Raw genomic sequence first — 22419 nt, forward strand, 5'->3', positions numbered from 1 at the left:
TGCCCAGGGAGGTGCTGGAGTCCCCAGCCCTGGAGGGGTTCAAAAAACATGTGGACATGGCACTTCAGGACATGGTTCAGTTTGACAATTGGATTTCATGATCTTGGAGGTCTTTTCCAACCTTAATGATTCTATAATCTCAGCTGCTAATTAAATAATGGCCTTCATGTGATAAAGACTAAGTCTTAGTTGTTACCTGTATTAATGACCTGAGCTTCACAATTCATATTTGGAGCCTGAGCACAAGCTAAGTGTGGTGGATCAGTAGCGAAGATAGAAGAATGACGTGTGGCTCTGTTCTCATCCAGCATTCCTGTAAGAGAATAATAAAGTGGTTAATGTGGAAGAGCAGTTGGAACTCTCCGTGCTTGTTTTTGCTATCCATTGTGTGACCTTGAACAAATCCCTATGAAATTCCATGAATTCTTGAGGCTCCTGTAGGTAGTCGCTGTTCTTTATGTGGTTCCACGAACAGTCCAGACTCTTTTTGACAGCAGTGCACTTCTTTCTCTTGTTTTGACTTATTCTCTTTTCTTCCCTTCCTCCCCCTGCAACTCTGTGGTGTTTTTTTATTAATGGTACCAGTTTGTTAGACAGAAAAACCAGTGAGTATCTTTGTCACTTCAGTTTCTCAGGCCTGGAGGGAAGCAGAGAGTGGTGTCTGGATCACTTTAAGTCATCAAGACACTGCAGTGTTCAAAAAGTCCCCCTGCTCTGTCCTCCTTCTGTGGTGGGCACGTCTGCATAGTGAGCTCAGCTGATGGAGCTTACAGAAGTTTCAAACTAACTTTTTTTGGCCAGCTTTACCTTGGTTAAATTTTCTGACTCCCACCGCGAGATGGCAAAAAATGCACAAGAAAATGTATGGAATGGGAACAAGTGTCTAGATGCAGAAGATGGTAAAAGATTATGGCATCTTGTTTGTGGAAGAAGGTAAAGCCTGAAGGGACCAGGCAGTTTAAGTCCATTAAACCTCGGAAGATTTGGTGGACTGTAGCGTTCTGGGATCATCTGATGGAAAAGCCAAGTGTTAACGTGGTTGTTGATCAACATACTTTGTTCTGTAGCAGTCTGACTTTTTTAAGGCTTGTGGTAAATCTGGAGAGGTTCCCAGAAGGTCGTTGAATAGGAACACTAGATACAAGAAACGACTGATAATAGTTCTTCAGAGTGATGAAGAATGAGTGCCTTTCTTATTTAAGAAAAAAAAAAAAAAAAAAAAAGAGCCCTGACATTTGGGAGGAGCTGGTCGTTGCTGAGCGTGGATGGTCTTGCTGCACTGCACAGCAGCTCTGTTGAGATGCTGCTGTTGAATTCCAGCAAGCCAGTTTGTGGTTCTGCAGGCGTCAGGGGTGCATCCTGATGGTAGGCTCTGCTCTTCTGATCTCTTCCAAAGTTTCCTGATCAGCCTTTCTACGTATCTTTGGGATAGTTGTGTGATTATAACCTGTGACACCTTGAATCCAGCAGGGTTTTTTTTAAAAAATAAGCTTGTATACTTGGGTTTTCTGTTAAGGAAAATTTAGTGGATCTCTTCTCCTGGTTTGTAGTTGTTTATTTTCCAGGTAGAAGGCAGCAATAATTTCTTTGATCTTGGGCAGCATGGAGTTGCTATATAGCAGTTACTTTTACTCAGTTGCAGCTTAGGCTGGCAATTAAATCATACAATCATAGAATCATTAAGGTTGGAAAAGACCTCCAAGATCATGAAATCCAATCGTCAAGCCAACACTACCATGGCCACTGAACCATGTCCTGAAGTGCCATGTCCACATGTTTTTTGAACCCCTCCAGGGCTGGGGACTCCAGCACCTCCCTGGGCAGCCTGGGCCAAGGCCTCACCACTGCCAGGAAGAAATTCTGCCTCAGATCCAATCAAAACTTCCCCTGGGGCAACTACAGCCCAGTGCCTCTTGTCCTGTCACTGGTTCCTTGGGAGGAGAGACCAACCCCCACCAGGCTCCAAGCTCCTTTCAGAGAGTTGTAGAGTGTGATAAGTTCTCCCCTGAGCCTCCTCTTCTCCAGGCTCAACACCCCCAGGTCCCTCAGCTGCTCCTCACAAGCCATGTTCCCCAGACCCCTCCTCAGGTGTGTTGCCCTTCTCTGGACCTGCTCCAGCCCCTCAAGGTCTTTCCTATACTGAAATAAAATGATGATAAATCAAGTGATAACGAGGCCTACCATGCAATTTCACTGCTCCACTGACTTCCTGGGGAACTGCAAAGGGCTAGGGAAATTGTGGTAATAAAAATAACTTGTCACAACCCCCCTGCAGAATGAGCTGTTGAACCTGCTCTACTGCTCTGCTAAGCAGTGAACCAGATGGACCATCAAGTCAGGCTGTGTGTGTGAAATTCGGAGCTTTTAATGGGTTCTGCTTTTCAGAGCTTACCTAAATCAGCGCTCTGCTCAAAAAGAACTTTGTCTGCAGTAGGATCTCATGAAGCTGCCTGGTGTAGTGTTTGAGCTCTTCAGCTTCCATCTTCAGTTGCTGATAGACAACTGCTTGTGGAGATGGAGGTAAAAATTATCTGTACTCACCTGCATCTCTTGCTTTTCTTTTTAGGAAAGCAGATCCTGTGCTATCAGATTGCAAACTCTTGAGTTCTTGAAAACATTTTAAACCTTGCAAACATGAGTTCCGTGACTTGTGAGGCTGCCAAAGCATTTATCATGGCTTTTAGCACTTTTGGTTTGATTTTTTTTAAACTGGGCTTTTTGGAATGGCTGGAGAGCATCTCATCTGAGGGGGTTTCTTCCTTCATGAAGATTTCTTGATACTTTTATAGAAGGAGTGAGCGGATGGGTAAAACTTCCCTCTAGTGAGAAGGGTCTTTCTCCACCTGAAAGAAAAAGAAATGAAAGACCTGTGGATTATTTGCAGCTTCTGTATTCAGTCTGAAGTGTAATTTGCTAATTCTCCAGAGAGTTGCTTTTGTAGTTTGAAATACATGGACACCTCGTTGTGAGCTGCTTTTCACTTGGCTTGTAGAAGTGCCAGGCCATACATAGCTCTGCACAGATTTTAAGCTGCTGGTCTCATTTCAGATGTCCCATCTGCCTTCAACTGCTTCTCGTTGTACTGTCTCCTCCTTCATAGAGTCATGGAATCATTTTGGTTGGAAAAGACCTTTGTATCCAGTCCAACCATTAACCCAGCACTGCCAAATGCACTGCGAAACCATGTCCTTCAGCACCGCATCTCAGAGAAATGTAGAATGGCTGAGGTTGGAAGGGACCCTACAGATCACCTAACCCAACCTCCCTGCCGTGCACAGGGACACCTCTTAACTAGACCAGGTTGCTCAAGACCTCATCTGGCCTGGCCTTGAACATCTCCAGGGAGGGGGCATCCACAGCCTGTCTTCAGGATCCATTCCAGAGTCTCACCACCCTCAGACGGAAGAACTTCTTCCTAAGATCCAGTCTAAACCTACTCTTCTTCAGTTTGACTCTCTGTTGTTGGACACTCTTATGACAAATCCCTCTCCAGCCTTCTTGTTGGTTCCCTTCAGGTACTGGAAGGCAGTTCTAAGGTCCTCCCAGAGTCTTCTCTAGGCTGAATAATCCCAGTGCCCTCAGCCTATCCTTGTAGCAGAGTTGGCTCCATGGCTTTTCAATCCCTGCAGGGCTGGGAACTCCACCACTGCCCTGGGCAGCCTGGGCCAGGCCTTGACAAGCCTGGCAGGCAAGTAATTGTTCCTCCTAGACATAAACCTCCCCTGGTGCAACTTCAGGCTGTTTCCTCTTGTCTTGTTGCTTGTTCCTTTGGAGAAGAGACAAACCCCTACCTGGCTCCAACCTCCTTCCAGGGAGTTGAGAGTGAAAAGGTCTCCCCGGAACCTTCTCTTGTCTAGGCTCAACAACCTCAGGTCCTCAGCCACTTCTCGCAAGACTTGTGCTCTACAGCTTTCACCAATTTCATTGCCCTTCTTTGGACACACTTGAGTCCCTCAAGGTCTTTCTCAGGGTGAGGGGCCCAAAACTGCATCCAGGATTTGAGGGGCAGCTTCCGTGGTGCCTGGTCCAGAGGGTAGATCCCTTCCCTGCTCCTGCTGGCCACACCAGTCTTGACCCAAACCAGGATGCTGGTGGCCTTGACATTTCACTGGTACAACTACTTGTACAGCCTCATTGTGAACCATCTTGAGGAACTGATCCGGTGAAACTACCCCAGCAAGAGAGGGAGGTTGTTCACCTTCATCTGGTTTGGTTCCCCAGTGCTCTGAGTGCACTGAGGAGGTGCCCCAGTTGCTCTTTTGTGGTGGCACAGAGGAGGAGGGCAGTGATGCCACAGCCTGAGGGAGCAGTGGGGTTGGCAGCAGAGCGATTTGGTTGTGCCAGTGATGGCTGAACTACCACACAGTGGAATTTTTGTTTTGTGTGTTCTGATTTCATGAGAAAAAACTGTGAAAGACATCAGAGATTACACTTAAATAGAGATTTAAAAATTCCCTTGAAGTAATTTATTGCCACAGGACAACCACAAGCCCTTGATGGGGAATTTTAAAGCCTAGTTGGATCGTCTTTTGGCTATGTCTTTGTAGCTGATCATCTCCTGGCTGAAGCTAATTGTTTTTGGTCAGGAGAGGTTAGTTAACTCTGCCGCTGTAGTGTTCTGTAGAAATCTGAATAATGCAGTATAATATCAGTGACAAAGTAGTGGGCAAACTGGAAGGTTTATCTTCAGGTTCCAAGTCCCTCTGTCATCAGGATCTCATGCTAAAGAACGTGAACAAGAAAATGGTCAGTGTAATTCATAGAATCATACAATGGTTTGGACTGGAAGGGACCATCTAGTTCCACCTGCAGGGACACCTCCCACTACAGCAGGTTGTTCAAAGCCCCACCCAACCTGACCTTGAACACTTCCAGTGATGGAGCATCCACAACTTCCCTGGGCAACCTGTGCTAGTGTCTCACCACCCTCAACAGTGAAGAACTTCTTCCTAATTTCTAATCTAAATCTACCCTCTTCCATTCTGAAGCCATTATCCCTTGTCCTCTAACTGGGAATTTGTTGCCTGTCAGCCAGGCTAAATGGACATGTAAGGGGACAGGAGGGAGGAGAAGACCAATGACTAAGTTGGAGATTTCAGCAGAAACTTGTTAACTGTTGCATGTTGAGTCCTCAACTTCTGTGGTCTCACAGCCAGAAATTTAACATTCCTCTTCCAAGTGATTTGGAGGAAGTGAGACTTAAGACTTTGGGATAAATTCCAGACTTTGAAGTGTGAGAGGAAGTCCCAAACAATGAAGATAATGACTCTGCTCTTGTCCAGACGTATAGGTGTAGGTTATGACACCAGCTTTTTCCAAATCTCATTGCATGTGGTAAAAGAGGATAAACTTGTTTGCCTTTGCTTGAGGGCCGCTCCATTGTAACATACCACTTAAAACCAGTCACACAATTAATTTGCAATCCTAAAAAGACCTGGACAAAATTGCCCTGGTTGTTTGGTGCTGTGTGGGCTATTCTCCTTCAGTTGTCAGGGAGTTAAAAAGAAATAAACCCAAAAAATTAAGAGAGAACTAAGCATGGGAGGTGATCGGTTTGAGTGCTCTTGAAGTTAATTAAAGGAGAGAGACAGCACTTAAAACCCTTGGATCACTTCTAAAGGGAGTCCAGTGTATGTTCCAAGCTGGTTAAGGAGTGTATAAGTTGCTTGTAAAAATGGCCAGAAAAACTCCACAGCGTTAAGGTTAGAGTGGTAATCATGTACAAGGCCTATATAGTGGTTTGGGATTTTTTTTTTAAATGAGGCTTAACCTTTCTGTTGAGATTTTTGATACTAATTTCTAACAAAATAAGACCCAGTAGTTCTGCAGTTAGGCAGCTTAGTGTTTTTTGTTTGTTTGTTTTGTTTTTTTAAATTATTATTATGATGTTGTTGTTTATTTTGTATTGCATGTGTATACTAGAGGTATCAGGGTATCCCATCTCAGAGTCTTTTTAGTCTAACTCAGAAGGAGACTCTGCAGGAATTAATCCACTGGTGGTTTTGAGTCATATGGACAGAAATTTAATATTTCTCTTATCTATTTCCAGGAAGGAAAACTAATATATCACTTAAGTGATACGAAGTGTCATGCTGTGATTCCAAAAAATTGTCTTCTGGTTTCAGAAGTGTTTTAAATCCACTTATGGGCAGTGCAAGGGTGTTTCTTTTAAGGTGGCTCCAGACTTACAAGCTACCAAGCTTTGGAGGAAAAAGGATTGTGCTGGAAAATGAACTCTGTGGTAAAAAGAAGCACTAAACCAGTCGTTTGAGGCTTGTAGGTGGTTTGTGGTAATCCAGAAAGGATAGGGGAGCCACTTGTCAACACCCCCATGATAGATGGGTGAGACTCTGGTAGATTGGGAGATTGATGGGGTGAGGAGGACACTCGAGGGTTTGGTGAGAACTTTATTTATTTGAAGTGGTGGTTTGCTGAGTGCTAACTTCGTGCTAGTCTGTTTTAAGCATGCAGGGGTTTGCAAAGTTAAAATAAGAGCCACAGCTAAACAGTGGTTTGAGAGTGACTGAACAGTCCTGTAAAATTGCTTTAACGACTTCAATTTAACAAGAAGTTAACAATGTCAAATATTTGTCAAAGACTAAGGGCGTAGTCTGCTTTGGAGCTGAGGATTTTAGCCGCAGGTATTAAAGCTGTTGGGCACTTGGTGGGGGAGCAAGAGAAAGATTGATTCAATCTAATGATTTTTACTCAAGAGAATGTATTGTAGCAAAATAACATAATGTTGAAGTTGGGTAAAATCACTTAAACTAAAGATTTTAGTGACCTATTCCAGCACATTCAATCCAAGAAAAAAGAACTGAGTTATCCAAGCAGAAGGTAGCTGACATATCACAAACTTGACTTCACCATTAATTTTCCCTGAAAATCTAGATGGGGCTTTCTGATATATTTTACTTTTATTGAAGGTTATTACAGCAGTTTCCAGGATTGCTGTGAATTTGGGAAGCTTTGTTCAGCCAGCTGCTTATGCCCCTGGATGATGTGGGAGCTCTTTGTCCCCTAGTGCTTGCTGAAAATAGCTTTGTCTGGGAAGTGTTTCCAGTGTAACAGTGCAGAAGACCTGGGTGACACTGCTGCTGTTTGATGCTAATAGTAGCACATATTTGCCTGAAACTTGCTTGAGTGATTTAGACACGTGCAGTAAAAATTATGCATAGGACACGAGGAAGAAGTTTTGCATCACCTGAGCTCTCGGAGGTGCAAGTTGTTGCTTGTTCAGTAAGTTCCTGTTGGCTTTGCTGAGTCCTGATTGTTCAAAGACCTTTCTGTCAAGGAAAGTGGAGCGTTTGGGTGTTTTTTTTTTTTTTTTTGTGACAGCAGTGCTTTGGAAATCATTAAAATGCTTTCATGTTAAAAAAATAAAAGGGTTCAGTTTCAACCTCGGGAAGTTCTTTAACTGTTGAGGTGCTTTTCTTGTTTCTAGCGCCGGCTTCGTCATCTTCGGAACATCGCTGCACGGAACATCGTCAATAAGAACGGATATCGCCTCTTGGACACGTATTTCACTCTTCACTTGTGTGATAACACCAAGATATACAAAGGTAAGCCAGGCTTGACATCAGTTTTTTCACTAGTTAAGCTTTGAATTCTTACGACATTAATTCTCTGTCCTTTTTAATGCTGCCATTATGTGCCTCGTGCACACCAGCAGTGGAAAAGAACTCTTTAGTTTTCTGAACTTAAGAAAAACTTTGTGTTAGCAGCTGAGGAAGCAAAACAGGTGACACGTTTGGCTCCTTAAAACAGCCTTATTTTTGTTGTTGCTCTCCTTCTTCCCCCACTGATAATTTAAGAAACTTGGGAATTTCCAAGAGCACAGAAAAATGAATGCTTTAGGAGCCTTTGCTGCTTTGTGTGGGGGAGTGTGTTCCCCTCTGTGCACACCAGGTACTTTACAGAGCATAAACCAACACTTACTGTTATCATAATTTTCCAAAAATAGAGCTGTCAGCTAGTGACACAAAGCATCCAGGCATCTGTTCTGCTTTTGCTGACTGGGTTTGAGTGTTAGGTCTCATTTCTGTTTGCCCAGTTGTCATTGTGGAGAGATGTTATTAAAAAAGGATATTTTTATACTCCTTTTGATATGATCAACAATGTACAGGTGAATTTTGGGTTTCTTGTAATTTTTATTTTCAGCTCTTCTAGCTGAACCTTTTTTTTTTCAACGTGGCTGTTTTAAAAGGGTAAGAATAGAGAACTTGGACTTGCTACCTGGACTTTCTTGTGGTTATTGGTTGAACCTGTAACTGATCACTGCTTCTACAGTGTTTGATGTACAGGACTGTTCTGCACTTCATCAAAACTTGGACTCCAATAGACTCAAAGATGCACAAAATCTCTATTCCAACCTCCAGAACCATCTACCTGAAATAAACACTTAAAGCCTTTGGCTCTGAAAGCCAAGGTCCACGTGTCAGAGGTTGCTTATTTCCATTTAAATACCAGGTTCTTGGCACCTCTGTGAGGTAATTTGTCTGTTCGCTTTCTAAGCATCTGGAACAGGTCACCCTTGCTCTTCAGGAGAGCAACCAGTGTATCCATGCTGCACTCCTCTGGGAAGATGTCCTGTGACAAACTCAGCACCCTGCAAAAGTCATCCAAACAGTGTAAAGGACTGAGGCATGTTCTTTCCCCCCCAGAAACCACAGCCTCAGTAAATCTTGAGAATTACCTTGGGTATAAAGATGAATTGCTAAATTTAAATAATGACCACTAATAATTAAGTGTGAGTGAGTACTTTTAGTCAAAAGTGTCACTGAATTTTAAGGTCTTCCTGGTGAATCTGTTACTGATAAACTAGACCCACTAGCACATGTCTTTCTAGTGTTACTTATTTTAGCCTTTTCTGTTTCAAATGCTACAATTTGAATCCATGTTTAAGCCAATCTAAAGGTTTTTTTTCTGCTCTTGTCTTTAGAATTTTATAAGAGTGAAGTGGTCAAGAATTCTCTGGTAAGTTATTTTTGCATGGAAAAACTTTCATTAAAAAAAATTATGTATTTGCTGCAAGATATTGATTTCTCTGCTAAATAACATAACTGCTAAATGTGTTTCCATGCCTCAGTTCTTCTGGGAGCGTCCCGTTCTTCTCTCTTTTCAGGCTTTTTCCACAAGGATTTGAGTAATGAGTTACTGACTAGTAGAAATGCATGTTGTTTTAACAGCTGTGGAGCAGTGGTCTGTTGGTGCTCCTGCAGACAGGACTAAACACTCCAAGGGTAGGACATTTTCATGTTAAAACTCAGGTTAGCCTTGACAATATATATCCATTTCAAATATTGAGGACACCAAAAACGGCCAAGTCATCTTAGCTGGACATTTATTGGTTTAACTTCTTTCAGCTTCTGAGAATTGGATGCATCATAACTCAGGTTTGTTCACAAGCTTTTTGTTTGTTTGTTTTTTGCTGTTCCTGGTGGTGTTAGCAACAGAAGTAGCTGCTTTTATATAAATGTCTGCAAATTGCTCATTCAAGGAGTGCTTGTATTCCTTTGGGTGTACAGCTGCATTAGAAGCTCCCACTGTGCAGTTTGGGAACCTTGGTGTAGAAGCAGAGGCCCAGCTTCCAACACCCCAAATAAAGGGAGAGTCAAACAGTGCTGCAGAACATACCACTAGTTTATTTGAACATTTTTTTGTACCAGTGAATAGTAAGGAACCTAGACCTGCATATACATCTGAGAGTTTCTGAATTTTCCAGTTCAGATCAGCGAAGCGACCAGAAGTGAACAGTTACAGCTGAGAAGCGGTAGGTCTCTGTGGGAGTAGGATGTTGCAAGTGTTGGGTAAGGGAGTTTGAAAACCTGCTAAACAGACTTTCTAATGCCTGCATTAATGAGGGAGAACTGCACTGTTTATAGAACCCTGGGCTGTGAATGCTTTGGAAAACTATGGAGTGGAGGAAGAGCTGTCTGTGGCCTCAATACTGTAACATGTCCAAGAGACAAATTCCTCGAGACTTCAGGATTTTGAGTTCTACCTGTTCTAATTCAGGAAAAGGAAACATAGAAGGGGAATCTAACCAAAGGAAATAGGAGATGGAATGACAAAGATCTAAATACAAGAGATCTTGAGCAAATTCCGAATGTAATCTATGGGTTTTTTAATGACTTGGTGCCTGAATAGCTTCCGAATATCCTTTCTCCATAGGAAAACTTGATGAATGCCTTCCCTCTGTAATACTTCTTAGGTAACTGCCCCTTCCTTTGTCTCAGAGGCATCTGAATCTAAGTTCCCTAATACCAGTTCCAAGATGCTTGGTCTGTTCCGAGCTGCTGAGTCACTAGAAGGAAAGGCTTGTTCCCTCCAGAGATGGTGGGGCCCTACCTGTTGTTTAGGAGGAGGTACCATTTCTGTATGCAGCAGAAGAAGGAGATGGAAAAAGCTCTTTACCATTTCTGTGTCTGGACACCTTGTGATTTATGGCTTGTGGAAGTCCTAAAGTTGATATCTGTCTTTTGGCACTAAAGTAGCATTGGGTTGGTTTGGTTTGGTTGCAGCTTGGGCCAATTACAAGGTTCCATAAATCTAATTGAAATGTTGTCAGAGGTGAGTGCAGGTTCAAAGAATACCTCCTGTTTGCAAATGTGGGTCCTAGTGGAATAGGTGTTTGAAGTTTAGCTTGAAGTGTGCTGCTTCTGTAGAGATTGAGAAGCAAGTCTGATCCCTTGGAGTGAAGAGGAACTCTTAGTGACAGTGTTTGAGGATTGTCATCAGCATCTGTCAAGGAGAAGAAGAATGTGAACAAACCTGTCAATAAATTATGCAAACTTTAATTATTGGGGGAATAGATTAGTGTTTAACTTCTGCAATGCAAGCTCTACCCTAGTTTTAGAAGCTGAGTTATAACTTGGCAAGGCATGTTACTTCCACTTTTAAAGTTCCTCATTTGAATAAACTGAATTAGGAAATTCTGAAGTAAACTCTTCACTATCTTGTAGTGGAAGGAGGCAGAGCCCACTCTGAGTTTCTGAAGCACTTCACAGCATGTAGCTTTTAACCCAGGAATTCTCTCTAGAAAACAGGATGAGGAAGCAGCAGAACCTGTAAGCTTCAATGCTGTATAAACCTTGAAATGGCTGATATGCTGAAGTGGTTTTTTTAGACTTTGACTTGGACTTTGCTGCTTTCTGAATTGTTAATTTTAGGCCTACTTTCACCTTGAGTTATTTTTATTCTTCTTTGAATACCTACAGAATCCGACATGGAGGAGTCTGGACTTTGGAATAATGCCGGATCGTCTTGATACCTCTGTCTCCTGTTTTGTTGTGAGGATCTGGGGTGGCAAGAAGGAGCACTTTCAGCTTTTGATTGAATGGAAGGTCAATCTAGATGGGTTAAAGTACTTGGGCCAGCAGGTAATGTGAATTTTTTTTTTTTTAAGTTTGTAATTAAGAAAACAACTGGTGGATAACAAGTTGCCCATAAGCCAGCAATGGGCCTGTGTGGCCAAGAAGGCCCAGTGGTATCTTGGGGTGCATTAAGAAGAGTGTGACCAGCAGGTGAAAGGAGGTTCTCCTCCCCCTCTACTCTGTCCTAGGGAGGCAACCTCTGGAATATTCTTCAGTTCTGGGCTCCCCAGTTCAAGGGAGAAAGGGAGCTACTGGAGGGAGGCCAGTGGAGGCTCCAAAGATGCTGAAAAGAGTGGAGCATCTATGTGCAGGACAGGTTGAGAGCCCTGGGGCTGCTGAGCATAGAGAAGACTCAGAGGGGATCTGATCAATAGTGAAAGGGTGGGAGTCAAGAGGCTGGGGCCAGACTCTTGTCAGTGGTGCCCAGCAACAGGGCAAGGGGCAACGGGCACAAACTGGAACCCAGGAGGTTCCATCTGACCAGGAGGAGAAAACTTGTTTCTGTGAGGGAGGCTGAGCCTGGAACAGGCTGCCCAAAGAGGTTGTGAAGTCTTCTCTGGAGACTTTCAGAACCTGCCTGTCTGTGATCCTGGTCAAGCTGCTGTGGATGACCCTGCTGTAACAGGGAGGTTGGATGGGGTGATCTCCAGGGGTCCCTTCCAACTCCTACCATGCTGGGATTCTGTGATCTGGATGAACAAATATATGGAATGCTAAGAAAAGAAATTAATGAATGTATTTGAAGGGCACATTTTCAAGTTTGATTGCAGAGCTTAATTTTAGCTCGTCTTGAAGCTTTAAATCTTGACAAGCTGAATATTTTAAGTTACTGTTGTTCGCTGAGCCTCTCAATGATACTTCTAATGGCTCAGAAAGGACTCTGTATCACATAAATAATGAAAACACAAAAAAATACAGTGCCTTTTGAATTAAAATAGGTTGTCCTAATGCCAATGGGCAATTTTTGATTGATTAATTGATAGGATCTATTTAAAACAGATGGTAGTTTTTTTCCTCACTTTAGAAGTAAACGACTTTTTTATTATTTTCTTTAAAACTGGTATGTTTCAAAGCCTAGAAAGAAAGCTTTATAGGGAATGACTGCTGTAGATTCACATGGTGCTCTGATCCTGGCCAGCACCCCCTGCACTGGTTGACTGGGAGAAATTTGAAGCAAAATTGAGGAAAAACTCCATGGGCTGAGGTAAAGACAGTCCAATAACTGAAAGGGAAACCCAAACAATAATAATAATACTGGAGGCCCAGTGAGAAACAGAAGAGGCCGTGGTGATGTGCAGGCACCATTCAGCAATAGCTAAAATTGTTACCAATAGTGTTTTAGTCATAGATGTAAAATCAAGCACCACAGGGACTGCTAGGAAAACAGTTAACTCCATCACTGCCAGAGCCAGTACCCTCCATGTTGTGTCTTTTTTTCCTTTTGTTTATACTGCACAGAAGAAATGTCTCCCTGAATAATATGCTCTAGTGCATGGTCTTATTTGAACTAATGTTCTGTACATTAGCAGCAGGATATTAGCTCCAATAGAGAACATAATTTTATGTCTGCTATGACCACAAAAGCCTAATTTTGAATATAATTTTAGGTAGCATCATGTGAAAGCTATTTACTCCTGAGACTTGTCTCTTTGACTAGTTTCTTGGTCTCCTAGTTATTTTTTTTTTTTGTCCTGCAACAATAGGAAAGATGTGCTGGCCACTACTTCTGATTTCAGGGTGGAATGGCTGAACATGGAGCCTGTTGTTAAAGTTGTGAAGCAAATGCATTTCCTATGGTTAAATTCAGTTTTCTCTTAGATTCCATGTGTGTCTAGAATTACAGGTGCTGAAAAGCTGCATTTTACTGTTAAATAGAGCAATTTAAGCTTGTTTGCACTGTAAAGCTGACTAAACTGATTTGTTTTTCTTCTCTTCTTACAGATACATGCAAGAAACCCAAATGAGATTATATTTGGTCTCAACGATGGTTATTACGGAGCTTCATTCGAGCAGAAGGTAAGAGTATCTCATATGGGTTCTGGCTTGTTAGTTCTGGTGACAAGCTGAAATTCCATTTCTAAACTGAACTTTTCACACTTGGATGCTCAGAAGATTAAAACAGTTTTGACAAGAAATACTTCTTGGACATGACAGCTAAGAACTGTTTCTTGCTTCTGTTGCATGGACATCTGAGCTGTTCTGAGAAGACTTAAAGCAATAGGATTCTAAGTCAAAAAAAAAGCCTTGTTTACTGAAAATAAACCTTGACTCTATTCTTTGAGGCAGATGTTCATTCAAACATAGCACATTTTGAAAACAGTGTGGCTGTTAACACGCTTTTCTATTTGCCCTGAAAATGAGTTTTCAGTTTTGGTTCTCACTCTTCAAACCAGAGTTTGTAGCTTTTCAGTGGTTATTTGCTGTGTTGCAACCGTTTTGTCTAATGTTTTTTTTTTCCAATATTGTGCCTGCAGCCAAATTAATTCTATGGCAATATGACTTTTAGTTACATGGTAATGCTGATTCCTACATTGATGATGACAAAATTGCTGGTAGCAGCACTGCAGTATAGAGAGGTTGTACCAGGAGGCCTTGGCTGGAGAGAAGGTGACTCTGATATGCAGCTACAGTTTGTGTTAGCCACAACCAGTAAGTCCAGTCTGGTAGGGATTTGAGTGGAGGCAATGGCTCTATAGCCAGTGACATGGGTAACCATGCATAGAATCTGAGAATGGTTTGGGCTGGAAGGGACCCTAAAGATGATCTAGTTCCAACCCTCCCTATCATGGGCACTAACCTCATAATGAAGAATTTCTTCCTAATATCCAGTCTAAATCTCCCCTCTTTCAGTTTAAAGCCATTACCCCTTCTTGTATCACTACATGCCCTTGCAAAAAGTTCCTCTCTGGCTTTCTTGTAGGCCCTCTTTAAGTACTAAAAGGTTGCTATAAGGTCTCTCTGGCGTCTTCTCTTTTCACAAGCAAAGCCTCTTTGTGTGTTTACACGTCTGTATCTAATAAATGCTGTGGCAGAGAAGATGACCAACTCGCCTGTCAAAGTGCAAAGTTTTTAAATACCTAAGTCTGAAACCCTTCCATTGCATGTTCTGCAAGTTGCCTTGGGGTAGAAGTTTGTACTGACCCCTGGGTGTGTGACTCTTTGGGAATTTTCTTTCAGCACCCTGTAGTACAGGGGGGAAAAGAAAAAGCTAAAGTATGTTGCTGCTCCAAATATTTTTTTCCCTTCCTGAAACTAGTTATTTTAGGCCACTCCTCTAGTTCTCTGAAAAATTTTGCACTTGGCTTTATGAAGACTATGCTTCTTGAAACAGCATCAACTTCATGGTGTAAAATGGTGATGCTGGTAGTTGTGCATTTTCACTTTTCACAGAATCCCAGCATGGTGAGGGTTGGAAGGGACCTCTGGAGATGATCTCATCCAACCCTTCTGCCAGCAGGTCACCCACAGCAGGGTGCCCAGGATCACATCCAGGTACATTTGGAATCTCTTCAGAGCAGGAGACTCCACAGCCTCTCTGGGCAGTGTGGTCCAGTATTCTGGCATCATCAAAGCAAAGAATTTTTTTGTCATGTTAACGTGGAACCTCCTGGGTTCCAGTTTGTGCCCATTGCCCCTTGTCCTGTAGCTGGGCGCCACTGACAAGAGTTTGACCCCAGCCTCTTGTCTCCCACACTTTCACTATTGATCAACCTTGATCAGATCCCCTCTCAGTTTTTCTCCAGCTCAGCAGCCCCAGGGCTCTCAGCCTTTCCTGGCACAGAGATGCTCCAGGCCCCTCAACATTTTTGAAGCCTCTGCTGGACTCTCTCTGTTAGTTCTGGGCTCCCCAGTTCAAGAGAGACAAGGAACTGGACACAACAGTGCAGAGGTGGCCTCCCTAGGCAGAGTAGAGGGGGAGGAGAACCTCTCTGGACCTGCTGGTCGCACTCTTCTTCATGCTCTCCATCCTCCTTCATTCAGTTTTCACCATCCTAGTTCACTCAGGCATTAAGACATCTTTACTTTCATATTCTTTTTCATGAGATATGTATATAAATTTCAGCATATAGAATCCAACATCCTGAGAATGGACATGAGGAGCTGAGACAGCTGCTGATATGGGGCCTCTTGCAATATGAGGCATAATGCAGTGTATAGATCTCACAGCTCTTCAGGTGGAACCTTATTTTTGGTGGGAAGGAATGTCTGCTGCGTGGCCTGTGGCTAATTCAGTCGTATCAGTAGATGTCGACATGTAGCTTCTCATTTCAACATCATCAGCTTGTTGAGGCAGGGAAGAGTGCGTGGGCAGGGATCGTGCTGCTCGGAGCACATCTGCATCACTACTGGGAGATTAACTGGCCACTTGTACCAGCTGGGCTACTTCACACACTGAAACAAAAGCCTTTTTTCCTACAAGCTCTAAACCTCCTGACAACACTGCCAGGTGATTCGACCTACTTGGAATTCACTTTATCATGTGAAGAAACAGTTCTGAGCTTGTGGTGTTTCTAGGGATTGGTGTGACTGTTCTTGATATGTAAGAGCTTGGTGTCTGACCTTTTCAGCATGAAGAGTTGCTCTTCATCTGCTACTCTTTTGATGCCTCCTGTGCAGAACGTACAGTTTGGTCTCTGAAGAATGGCATAAGGTTGTTTTTGTTACTTCCAGAAACTTGCTTGCATCATTTAAAACTAAGATTGCTTTGATCTTTTAAACGTTAAGAACAGAGCTTTATCTCGTGGTCATGTAGATGTCTGGCATGGTAGTGAAGACATCCAGATCTGAAGCTGAAGAATGTCACTACTGTGAATTGCAGCCTACAATGTTTCTGTGCATAAAACATGTGCAGTAATGGTTTAGAAAGCTCAAGAAAACATACTCCATGTCTAGAACACATAGAAAGTTATAGGTTGTTAATATCTTTATAGGTAAGTGTTCCTGTAGGCCAGTCTTGAACTTGGTATTGCTGCCACCTTGACTTGTTTCTACCTACCCTACATAAAACTGTATGAAGACAGATGTAAAATACATAAAACGTAAGATCACTTGTTCTCCTACCAACAGTACGTGCTTTTAGTCAAGATGGAAAAAAAATTAATTCTTAAATTAACTTTCTTTGTTTGCCTTAAGGATCACTCAGGTACCCTGAAGAACAGTCTTCTCCAGGTGGATCAGAACTGTGTTCGTAACTCGTACGATGTCTTCTCTTTGCTTAGGTAAGGTTTCTGAGAATATTCTGTGTAGCTTTTGCAACTCTTTAGTGTTAAAAACATCTTCTAGACTGGAATGTGGTAATTGGTAGTGCCAATCTACTGCTGATAGCAAGGGGGTGTATGTTGGTTTATGCCTTGGTGGTCTCCAGGCTGCTGCCATGTGCATACTGGAGTGCTCTGAACTAGAGGTGGTATGGAGCTGGCCCATGGACCTGCCTTGTGAATGTTAAATCACGAAGGTTCTTTGTTGGAGAGCTTCTGTGTAAAGCATTTACTCTCTTCTCCTCAACAAAATCAGAATTGAAATGCTTTAGAACAATGAGGGGAAAAAGCAACTTGCCAAAACTTAACTTGGTAGAATGATGCTGTAGTTGGAACAACACAGCTACACACCAAAGTGTGTGTTGAGGGGTTTTTGTAGTTTTGTTTTTTTTTTTTTTTTTTTCATCTTGAGGTGCTGAATTGACTTTACCTTTTGCAAAATTCTCCCTTGTAACTGAGAAAAGAGGCTCTGCCTGGTCAGGACCCAGGTACTCCAACACACTGAAGTATGAGAAAGGGCAGTAACTGCACTTCTGGGTGGTTACCTCTGTGGTCTCTGGTGAAAAACACAAAATCCTAGTATGAAGTTAAACAAGAAGGCCTTTTTCAGAGCTTTTTTCATTATTATAGTTCAAGAACTTTAGCTGTGGGGAGGTTTTAAATGCTGGCAGTAGGTTAGCTTTGAGGAATTTGTATTTAGAAGGCATTTTTACAAGACAAGTTGATCACTTCAGCTCTGCAGTGATAACAATAGGTGTGCTACAAAGGAAACCTTTGAGAAGGAAATGTTTAATATGCTTTCAGGAGTCTTCAGAAAAATCGATTTGGATTTTTCTTGTCATAAAAGTCGGATTCATTTGATACTGCTAACAGTAGGTGTCACTGTTGCCTGCAGGAATCCCAAGCTTTGAAGAAAGAGGCAGGAAAAGTTACCTTGAGGTTGCTTGTTCAGAAGTCTTTATTTTATAAGCTCTCTTAAAATTTAAATGTGCTGTTTCTTGATTCTGTAAAGCATATTTAAACTCAAGGCTGCTTTCTAAATGTCTGTCTTCTGCACTTTCAGTAGAAAACAACTGGGAGAGTGTTGTGAAGCTCTGGTCACAGTCTGCCACAGTCCATTAGAAGAGAAGAATTATACTACTATCTAACATTGAGTCTTTGTTCAATAGAAGAAAATGTGTGTTGGTCATCCTGATTGCTTTGTTCATGCTTTGTTTTTCCACATTTCCTTTCGACTTCATGCTCCAGAAACAACACTTGGTATTATATCAGCTGGTCATGAACCTGACCAGCTAGAGCTCTCTCTAATCTGAACATATTGCTGCTTCTGGAAGTGTCAGTCTTATCATAAAGCTGACAAAAAATGAATCACAGAATGGTAGGAGTTGGAAGGGACCTGTGGAGATCATCTCATTGAACCCCCCTCCTCCAGCAGGATCACCTAGAGCATCAGGGTGCCCAGGATCACATCCGGGAGGGTTTGGGATCTCTCCAGAGCAGGAGACTCCACAACCTCTCTGGGCAGCCTGCTCCAGGCTCGGCCACCCTCCCACCAAAGAAATTTCTCCTCCTGCTCAGGTGGAACCTCCTGGGTTCCAGTTGGTGCCTGTTGCCCCTTGTCCTGTCATTGGGCACCACTGACAAGAGTTTGGCCCCAGCCTCTTGCCCCTCTCCCATCCTTTAGCTATAGATCAGTATTTATCAGATCCCCTTTGTCTTCTCCAGCTCAGCTGCCCCAGGGCTCTCAGCCTTTCCTTGGCACAGAGATGCTCCAGGCCCCTCAGCATTTTCGGAGCCCCCAGTGGACTCTCTCCCGTAATTCCTTGTCTCATGAATGGGGGAGCCCAGGACTGAACACTGTACTTAAGGGGTGGCCTCCCTAGGGCAGAGTAGAAGGGGAGGACCTTGACCTGCTGGCTACATTCTTCTTAATGAAGTTCTCAACTTTTGCTTAAGCTCCCCTTGCTGGATGCTCACCAGGGCTGTTTTGACACTTGGTTACTGGAGCCATGTGCTTGGGTAAATCCTTGGGAGGTGAGAGTCCAGGGCTGTCTCTTACATAGGCATGCTGTTGGGTATAATTCCTCTTTAGCCCTGACTCTGATCTAAACCATCCTTCTTTCTTTTTCCTGTGTCCTAAAAGGACCTGTTTTTTCCATGCATTAGCACCAGGCCTGCTCTTCGTTATGTTTCAGTGGATTCCACACACCCAGTCAAGGAGTATATTCTGCTTGTCTAATTCTAGTAATTTTTTTACAGGTACATTTTCTCTACTACTGCTTACCTTTGGTATCTAGCTTAAAAGACTTGTGGTAGTGTTTATTTCTTTTAAAATAATCTTTAGTCTTTTTGTTATGTCCTTTTTATCCTACCAAGCAGTCTAGTTTGCTACTTCCAGGAGCCCAGGCTTGAGCAACTAGCCCATGAACTCTTTGCAGAGATGGTCTTCTGTGAAAGCACGTTCCACTTAAAACCAGAAGATTGAGATAGGCATAATTTGAGTTGATTCATCTGACAGGACATGTACTTTGGGAGGAAATTAATTGCTGTCTGCATGCTTCTGTCTGTTGGTTATAAAGAGAATAAGGAGGTGTCGGCATGGTCAGGGTTGCATCTGGTCATATAAATCCCATATTTTGAAGACTTTCTCATGATACAATATTTGCCTGTAGTTAAATTTCACAAGCTGCACATGTGGTTTCCTAAGGTTTTCATGAGACGTGAATATGAAGAACAGCTTGTCCTGGCTTCGTTTAAACTTCTCAAAGAAGGAAGCAGGTCCTGGTGATGGTGTTATCTGCATCCCAGTTATTGTGTTGGTCCCATGCTCCCTGGTGTGAGTAGGTTCTAGTTCATCCCTTAACTCTTAAAGTGCTACATGAGAACTTCTATGGTTGATCTATCTATCTAAACTGCTTTTTGGGAAAGAAATTAATTTCTTTTTTTACTTCTCAGAAGAAATGAACAACTAAAACTTAAGAAGCTTGTGAATAGATCTTAATGAAAAGCATGTGCTTGGCTGAAATTATCTTGATTTAAAATAATTAATTAGGAATGCCAGAGTGTGTGAACAGTAGAAAAATTTTTGAGTGTTGGATTAAAACAGTGCCTGTGTTCTCAGATGCTTAATTATGTGGATTTACAAGTTAATTAAGCAGGAGGAAAAAGTTTGAAGTGCGCAGGCAACTTGGCTTTATGCAAGGAAGTTCTCAGCACCTCTGCAGCTCAGGAACCTTCTTGTTTTGGGGCAGGGACAAGGTCCTCAGGCAAACCTGGTGCTGCTCATAGGTTGTTTGTGCCATATGGAAATGACAAATGTTCCTCCAGCCATTTGTTTTAAAAAAAGGCTAACTAAAAAAAAAATTAACGACCCCAACTGGAAAGCTAAACTGTTGAGATTTTTGTCCCTTGGCCACATTGTCAGATTTCCTGAAAAGAGGTCAGTTACAGGCTTTCTAAATATTATGTAGCTGGTAGTAATAGGTTATAGAGTAACACGTTTCACCTTTCAGTAACGCTCAGGATGGGCCAAATTCATCTGAGGTCATGTTCTGGACACGTCTCCGTAATCAAGCTCTCGGCACGTTTGCAGCACTGATGGGATTAGGTTTATATTTAGTACTTTCTTAGTTTTCTATCCTTTCTTTTCTTTAAACATTGAAAAATAGACTTTGCAGTATTAAGTGGTGTTGGGACAATGGGTTATGCTGGCAATTACTAAAGCAAGGGCTTAAAATCCTATATGTTAAAGTTTTACTTCAGTTCCTAAATGCAAAAAATAATACCTTGCATTCTACAACAGCTTTTTGTAGTATTGTGACACCTAGAGCAATTTGCCTGTTAATAGCTTTTTGTGCCTTTCAGCAGCCTGAAATCCTCCTAGATTCTGCCTGGGGGCAAAACATGTTCTAAGAACTAGTGAAACCTGCCCCTTTGAAGTTTTACTTCCTATGTCCTTGTCTCACTGGTCAAACCCTCTTTCTCTATGGTTTAACCATTCTTTCAGAAGATGGGATGGCATGTTTGTGCTATTTAGCTAGTCAGTATAAATTGAAAACATTTTTGTTGTATTTTTGTTGAAAAGATATTGTTTTTTTTGATAACAGCAACCAAAAAAGTTGAAGTTGGTCCAATCTGAGTGCTGCAGATGAGTAAAAGAACAACTCCAGGCAATTGCTGTGATGTTGTTAAGTAACCTGGCTGAAGCTGATCTAAATATTACTTCTAGGTGTTAAAGGGCTTCCTCTGCCACTGCCACAAGTGCATCTGAACTAGTGGAGCAAATTGTGATAACTAGAACAACTCCAGAGACCACACAGGCTGTGCCTTCCTTGAAAGCAACAGGTTCTCACAGTTCTGGAAAGCTCTGGTTCTGAAATAGGTCTGGCTGGAGTGCCCTGAACAAATAAATATGACTTTTTGAACCAGATTATAACACTAAGGAAACAATTTCCCTGTACTTTAGGTCAAAGCAACGATGGCTCAGGTTCAGTGACTTTAAATGGCCAAGATGTACACTGGGCTGAGGAGGACTAGAGCTCAACTTCTAAACTAGCAGCTACTTGCTACTTTCTAGGTAGGGGCTCAAAGAAACTTGGAGTGCGCTATTAAACAATCAGCATGCTGATATGTGTAGTGGCGTGGCCAAAGAAGGTCAAAAAAGCTGGTGAAGTGTCTAGAGAACAAGTCCTACAGAGAGCAGCTAGAGGGAACTGGGGTTGTTGAGCCTGGAGAAAAGGAGGCTCAGAGGAGATGTTGCCACTTTCTACAACTACTTGAAACGAGGTTGCAGAGAGGAGAGTCCAAGAGGAAATGGCCTTAAGTTGTGTCAGGGGAGACTTAGGTTGGATATCAGGAAAAAATTCTTCCAAAAGGGTTGTCCAGGGCTGTGCCAGGCTGCCCAGGGCAGTGGTGGAGTCCCCATCCCTGGAGGGGTTTCCAAGCCGTGGAGATGTGGTGCTGAGGGACATGGGTCAGTGGGGACCTGGCAGTGCTAGATTAAGGATTGGATTTGATGATCTTAGAATGATCCTGGTTGGAAAAGACCTTTATAATTCTATACTTGAGAAGCAGAAATAGAAGTTGCTAGAAGTTGTCTGAAATCCCAGTTTTTCAGCCTTCGTAATCTGTCATAGGCCAGGGGTATCCTTCAAGTGCCAGGCTTGTTTCAGAATTTGTCATTTGTTATATAACTGTCCATTTAAAGAAGAGTGCATCTTATCACTGAAGAGATTAATTAAGACTGTAGGGATAGGTAGTGTTCATCTGCAGTCTGAAACTTTGAGATGTTGATAAAATCAACCATTCTAAGTGACCAAGACTAAAACATGGGGACAGAACACATCATCAGCTTTAGCTTTACCTACCTTAGGAAAGACGCTTTTCGATGGAAGTATTTCTTGTATCTTTAAATTGTTCCATCTTCATTAGCAGTCTTACTGAGGAACAGAACTTGCACAAATTGATCCCTGACACTAGGAGTAGAGACAAAAGTACAGAGTCAATATAAGCAGTTTAGTGTTAAAGAACTCACTAGTAGCCCAGAGTAGTTTCTCTGAGCCTGCAGAGCCAGTGGAATTACCGTGCCAAGTGTGGTAAGTGCCTTTGGGCAGCTATTTTTAACTCATGGAAATTATGTTAAACTTGAAGCTGTTTTTGTAAGCTCTCTGAGTGGGGAACGATGGAGAGAGCAAGGTCTTCATGGACTTCAACTGCTTTGTGTTAAGGTGTGTTTCAGGAGTGCAGTGACCTGTTTACAACTGAGGAGAAGCACAAAACAAATCAGT

At 42.5% G+C, this 22419-nt stretch overlaps 1 protein-coding gene across 1 annotated transcript in view; it reads left to right on the top strand.

The window, feature by feature from the left end:
* Nucleotides 1-7444: 7444 nt before the first annotated feature.
* Nucleotides 7445-22419, top strand: part of UVRAG (UV radiation resistance associated) — a gene marked incomplete at its 5' end in the record, with an annotated part of 79826 nt that continues 64851 nt past the window's right edge. Inside the window, 5 exons of the mRNA XM_008948070.1 lie at nucleotides 7445-7562; nucleotides 8942-8976; nucleotides 11220-11381; nucleotides 13317-13391; nucleotides 16509-16594. Coding sequence (XP_008946318.1) covers nucleotides 7445-7562; nucleotides 8942-8976; nucleotides 11220-11381; nucleotides 13317-13391; nucleotides 16509-16594 — 476 coding nt within the window. The remainder of the gene's footprint in view (nucleotides 7563-8941; nucleotides 8977-11219; nucleotides 11382-13316; nucleotides 13392-16508; nucleotides 16595-22419) is intronic.

The sequence above is a fragment of the Merops nubicus genome, unplaced genomic scaffold (genome assembly GCF_000691845.1).
Source record: "Merops nubicus isolate BGI_N331 unplaced genomic scaffold, ASM69184v1 scaffold6689, whole genome shotgun sequence".
Classification (NCBI taxonomy): domain Eukaryota; kingdom Metazoa; phylum Chordata; class Aves; order Coraciiformes; family Meropidae; genus Merops; species Merops nubicus.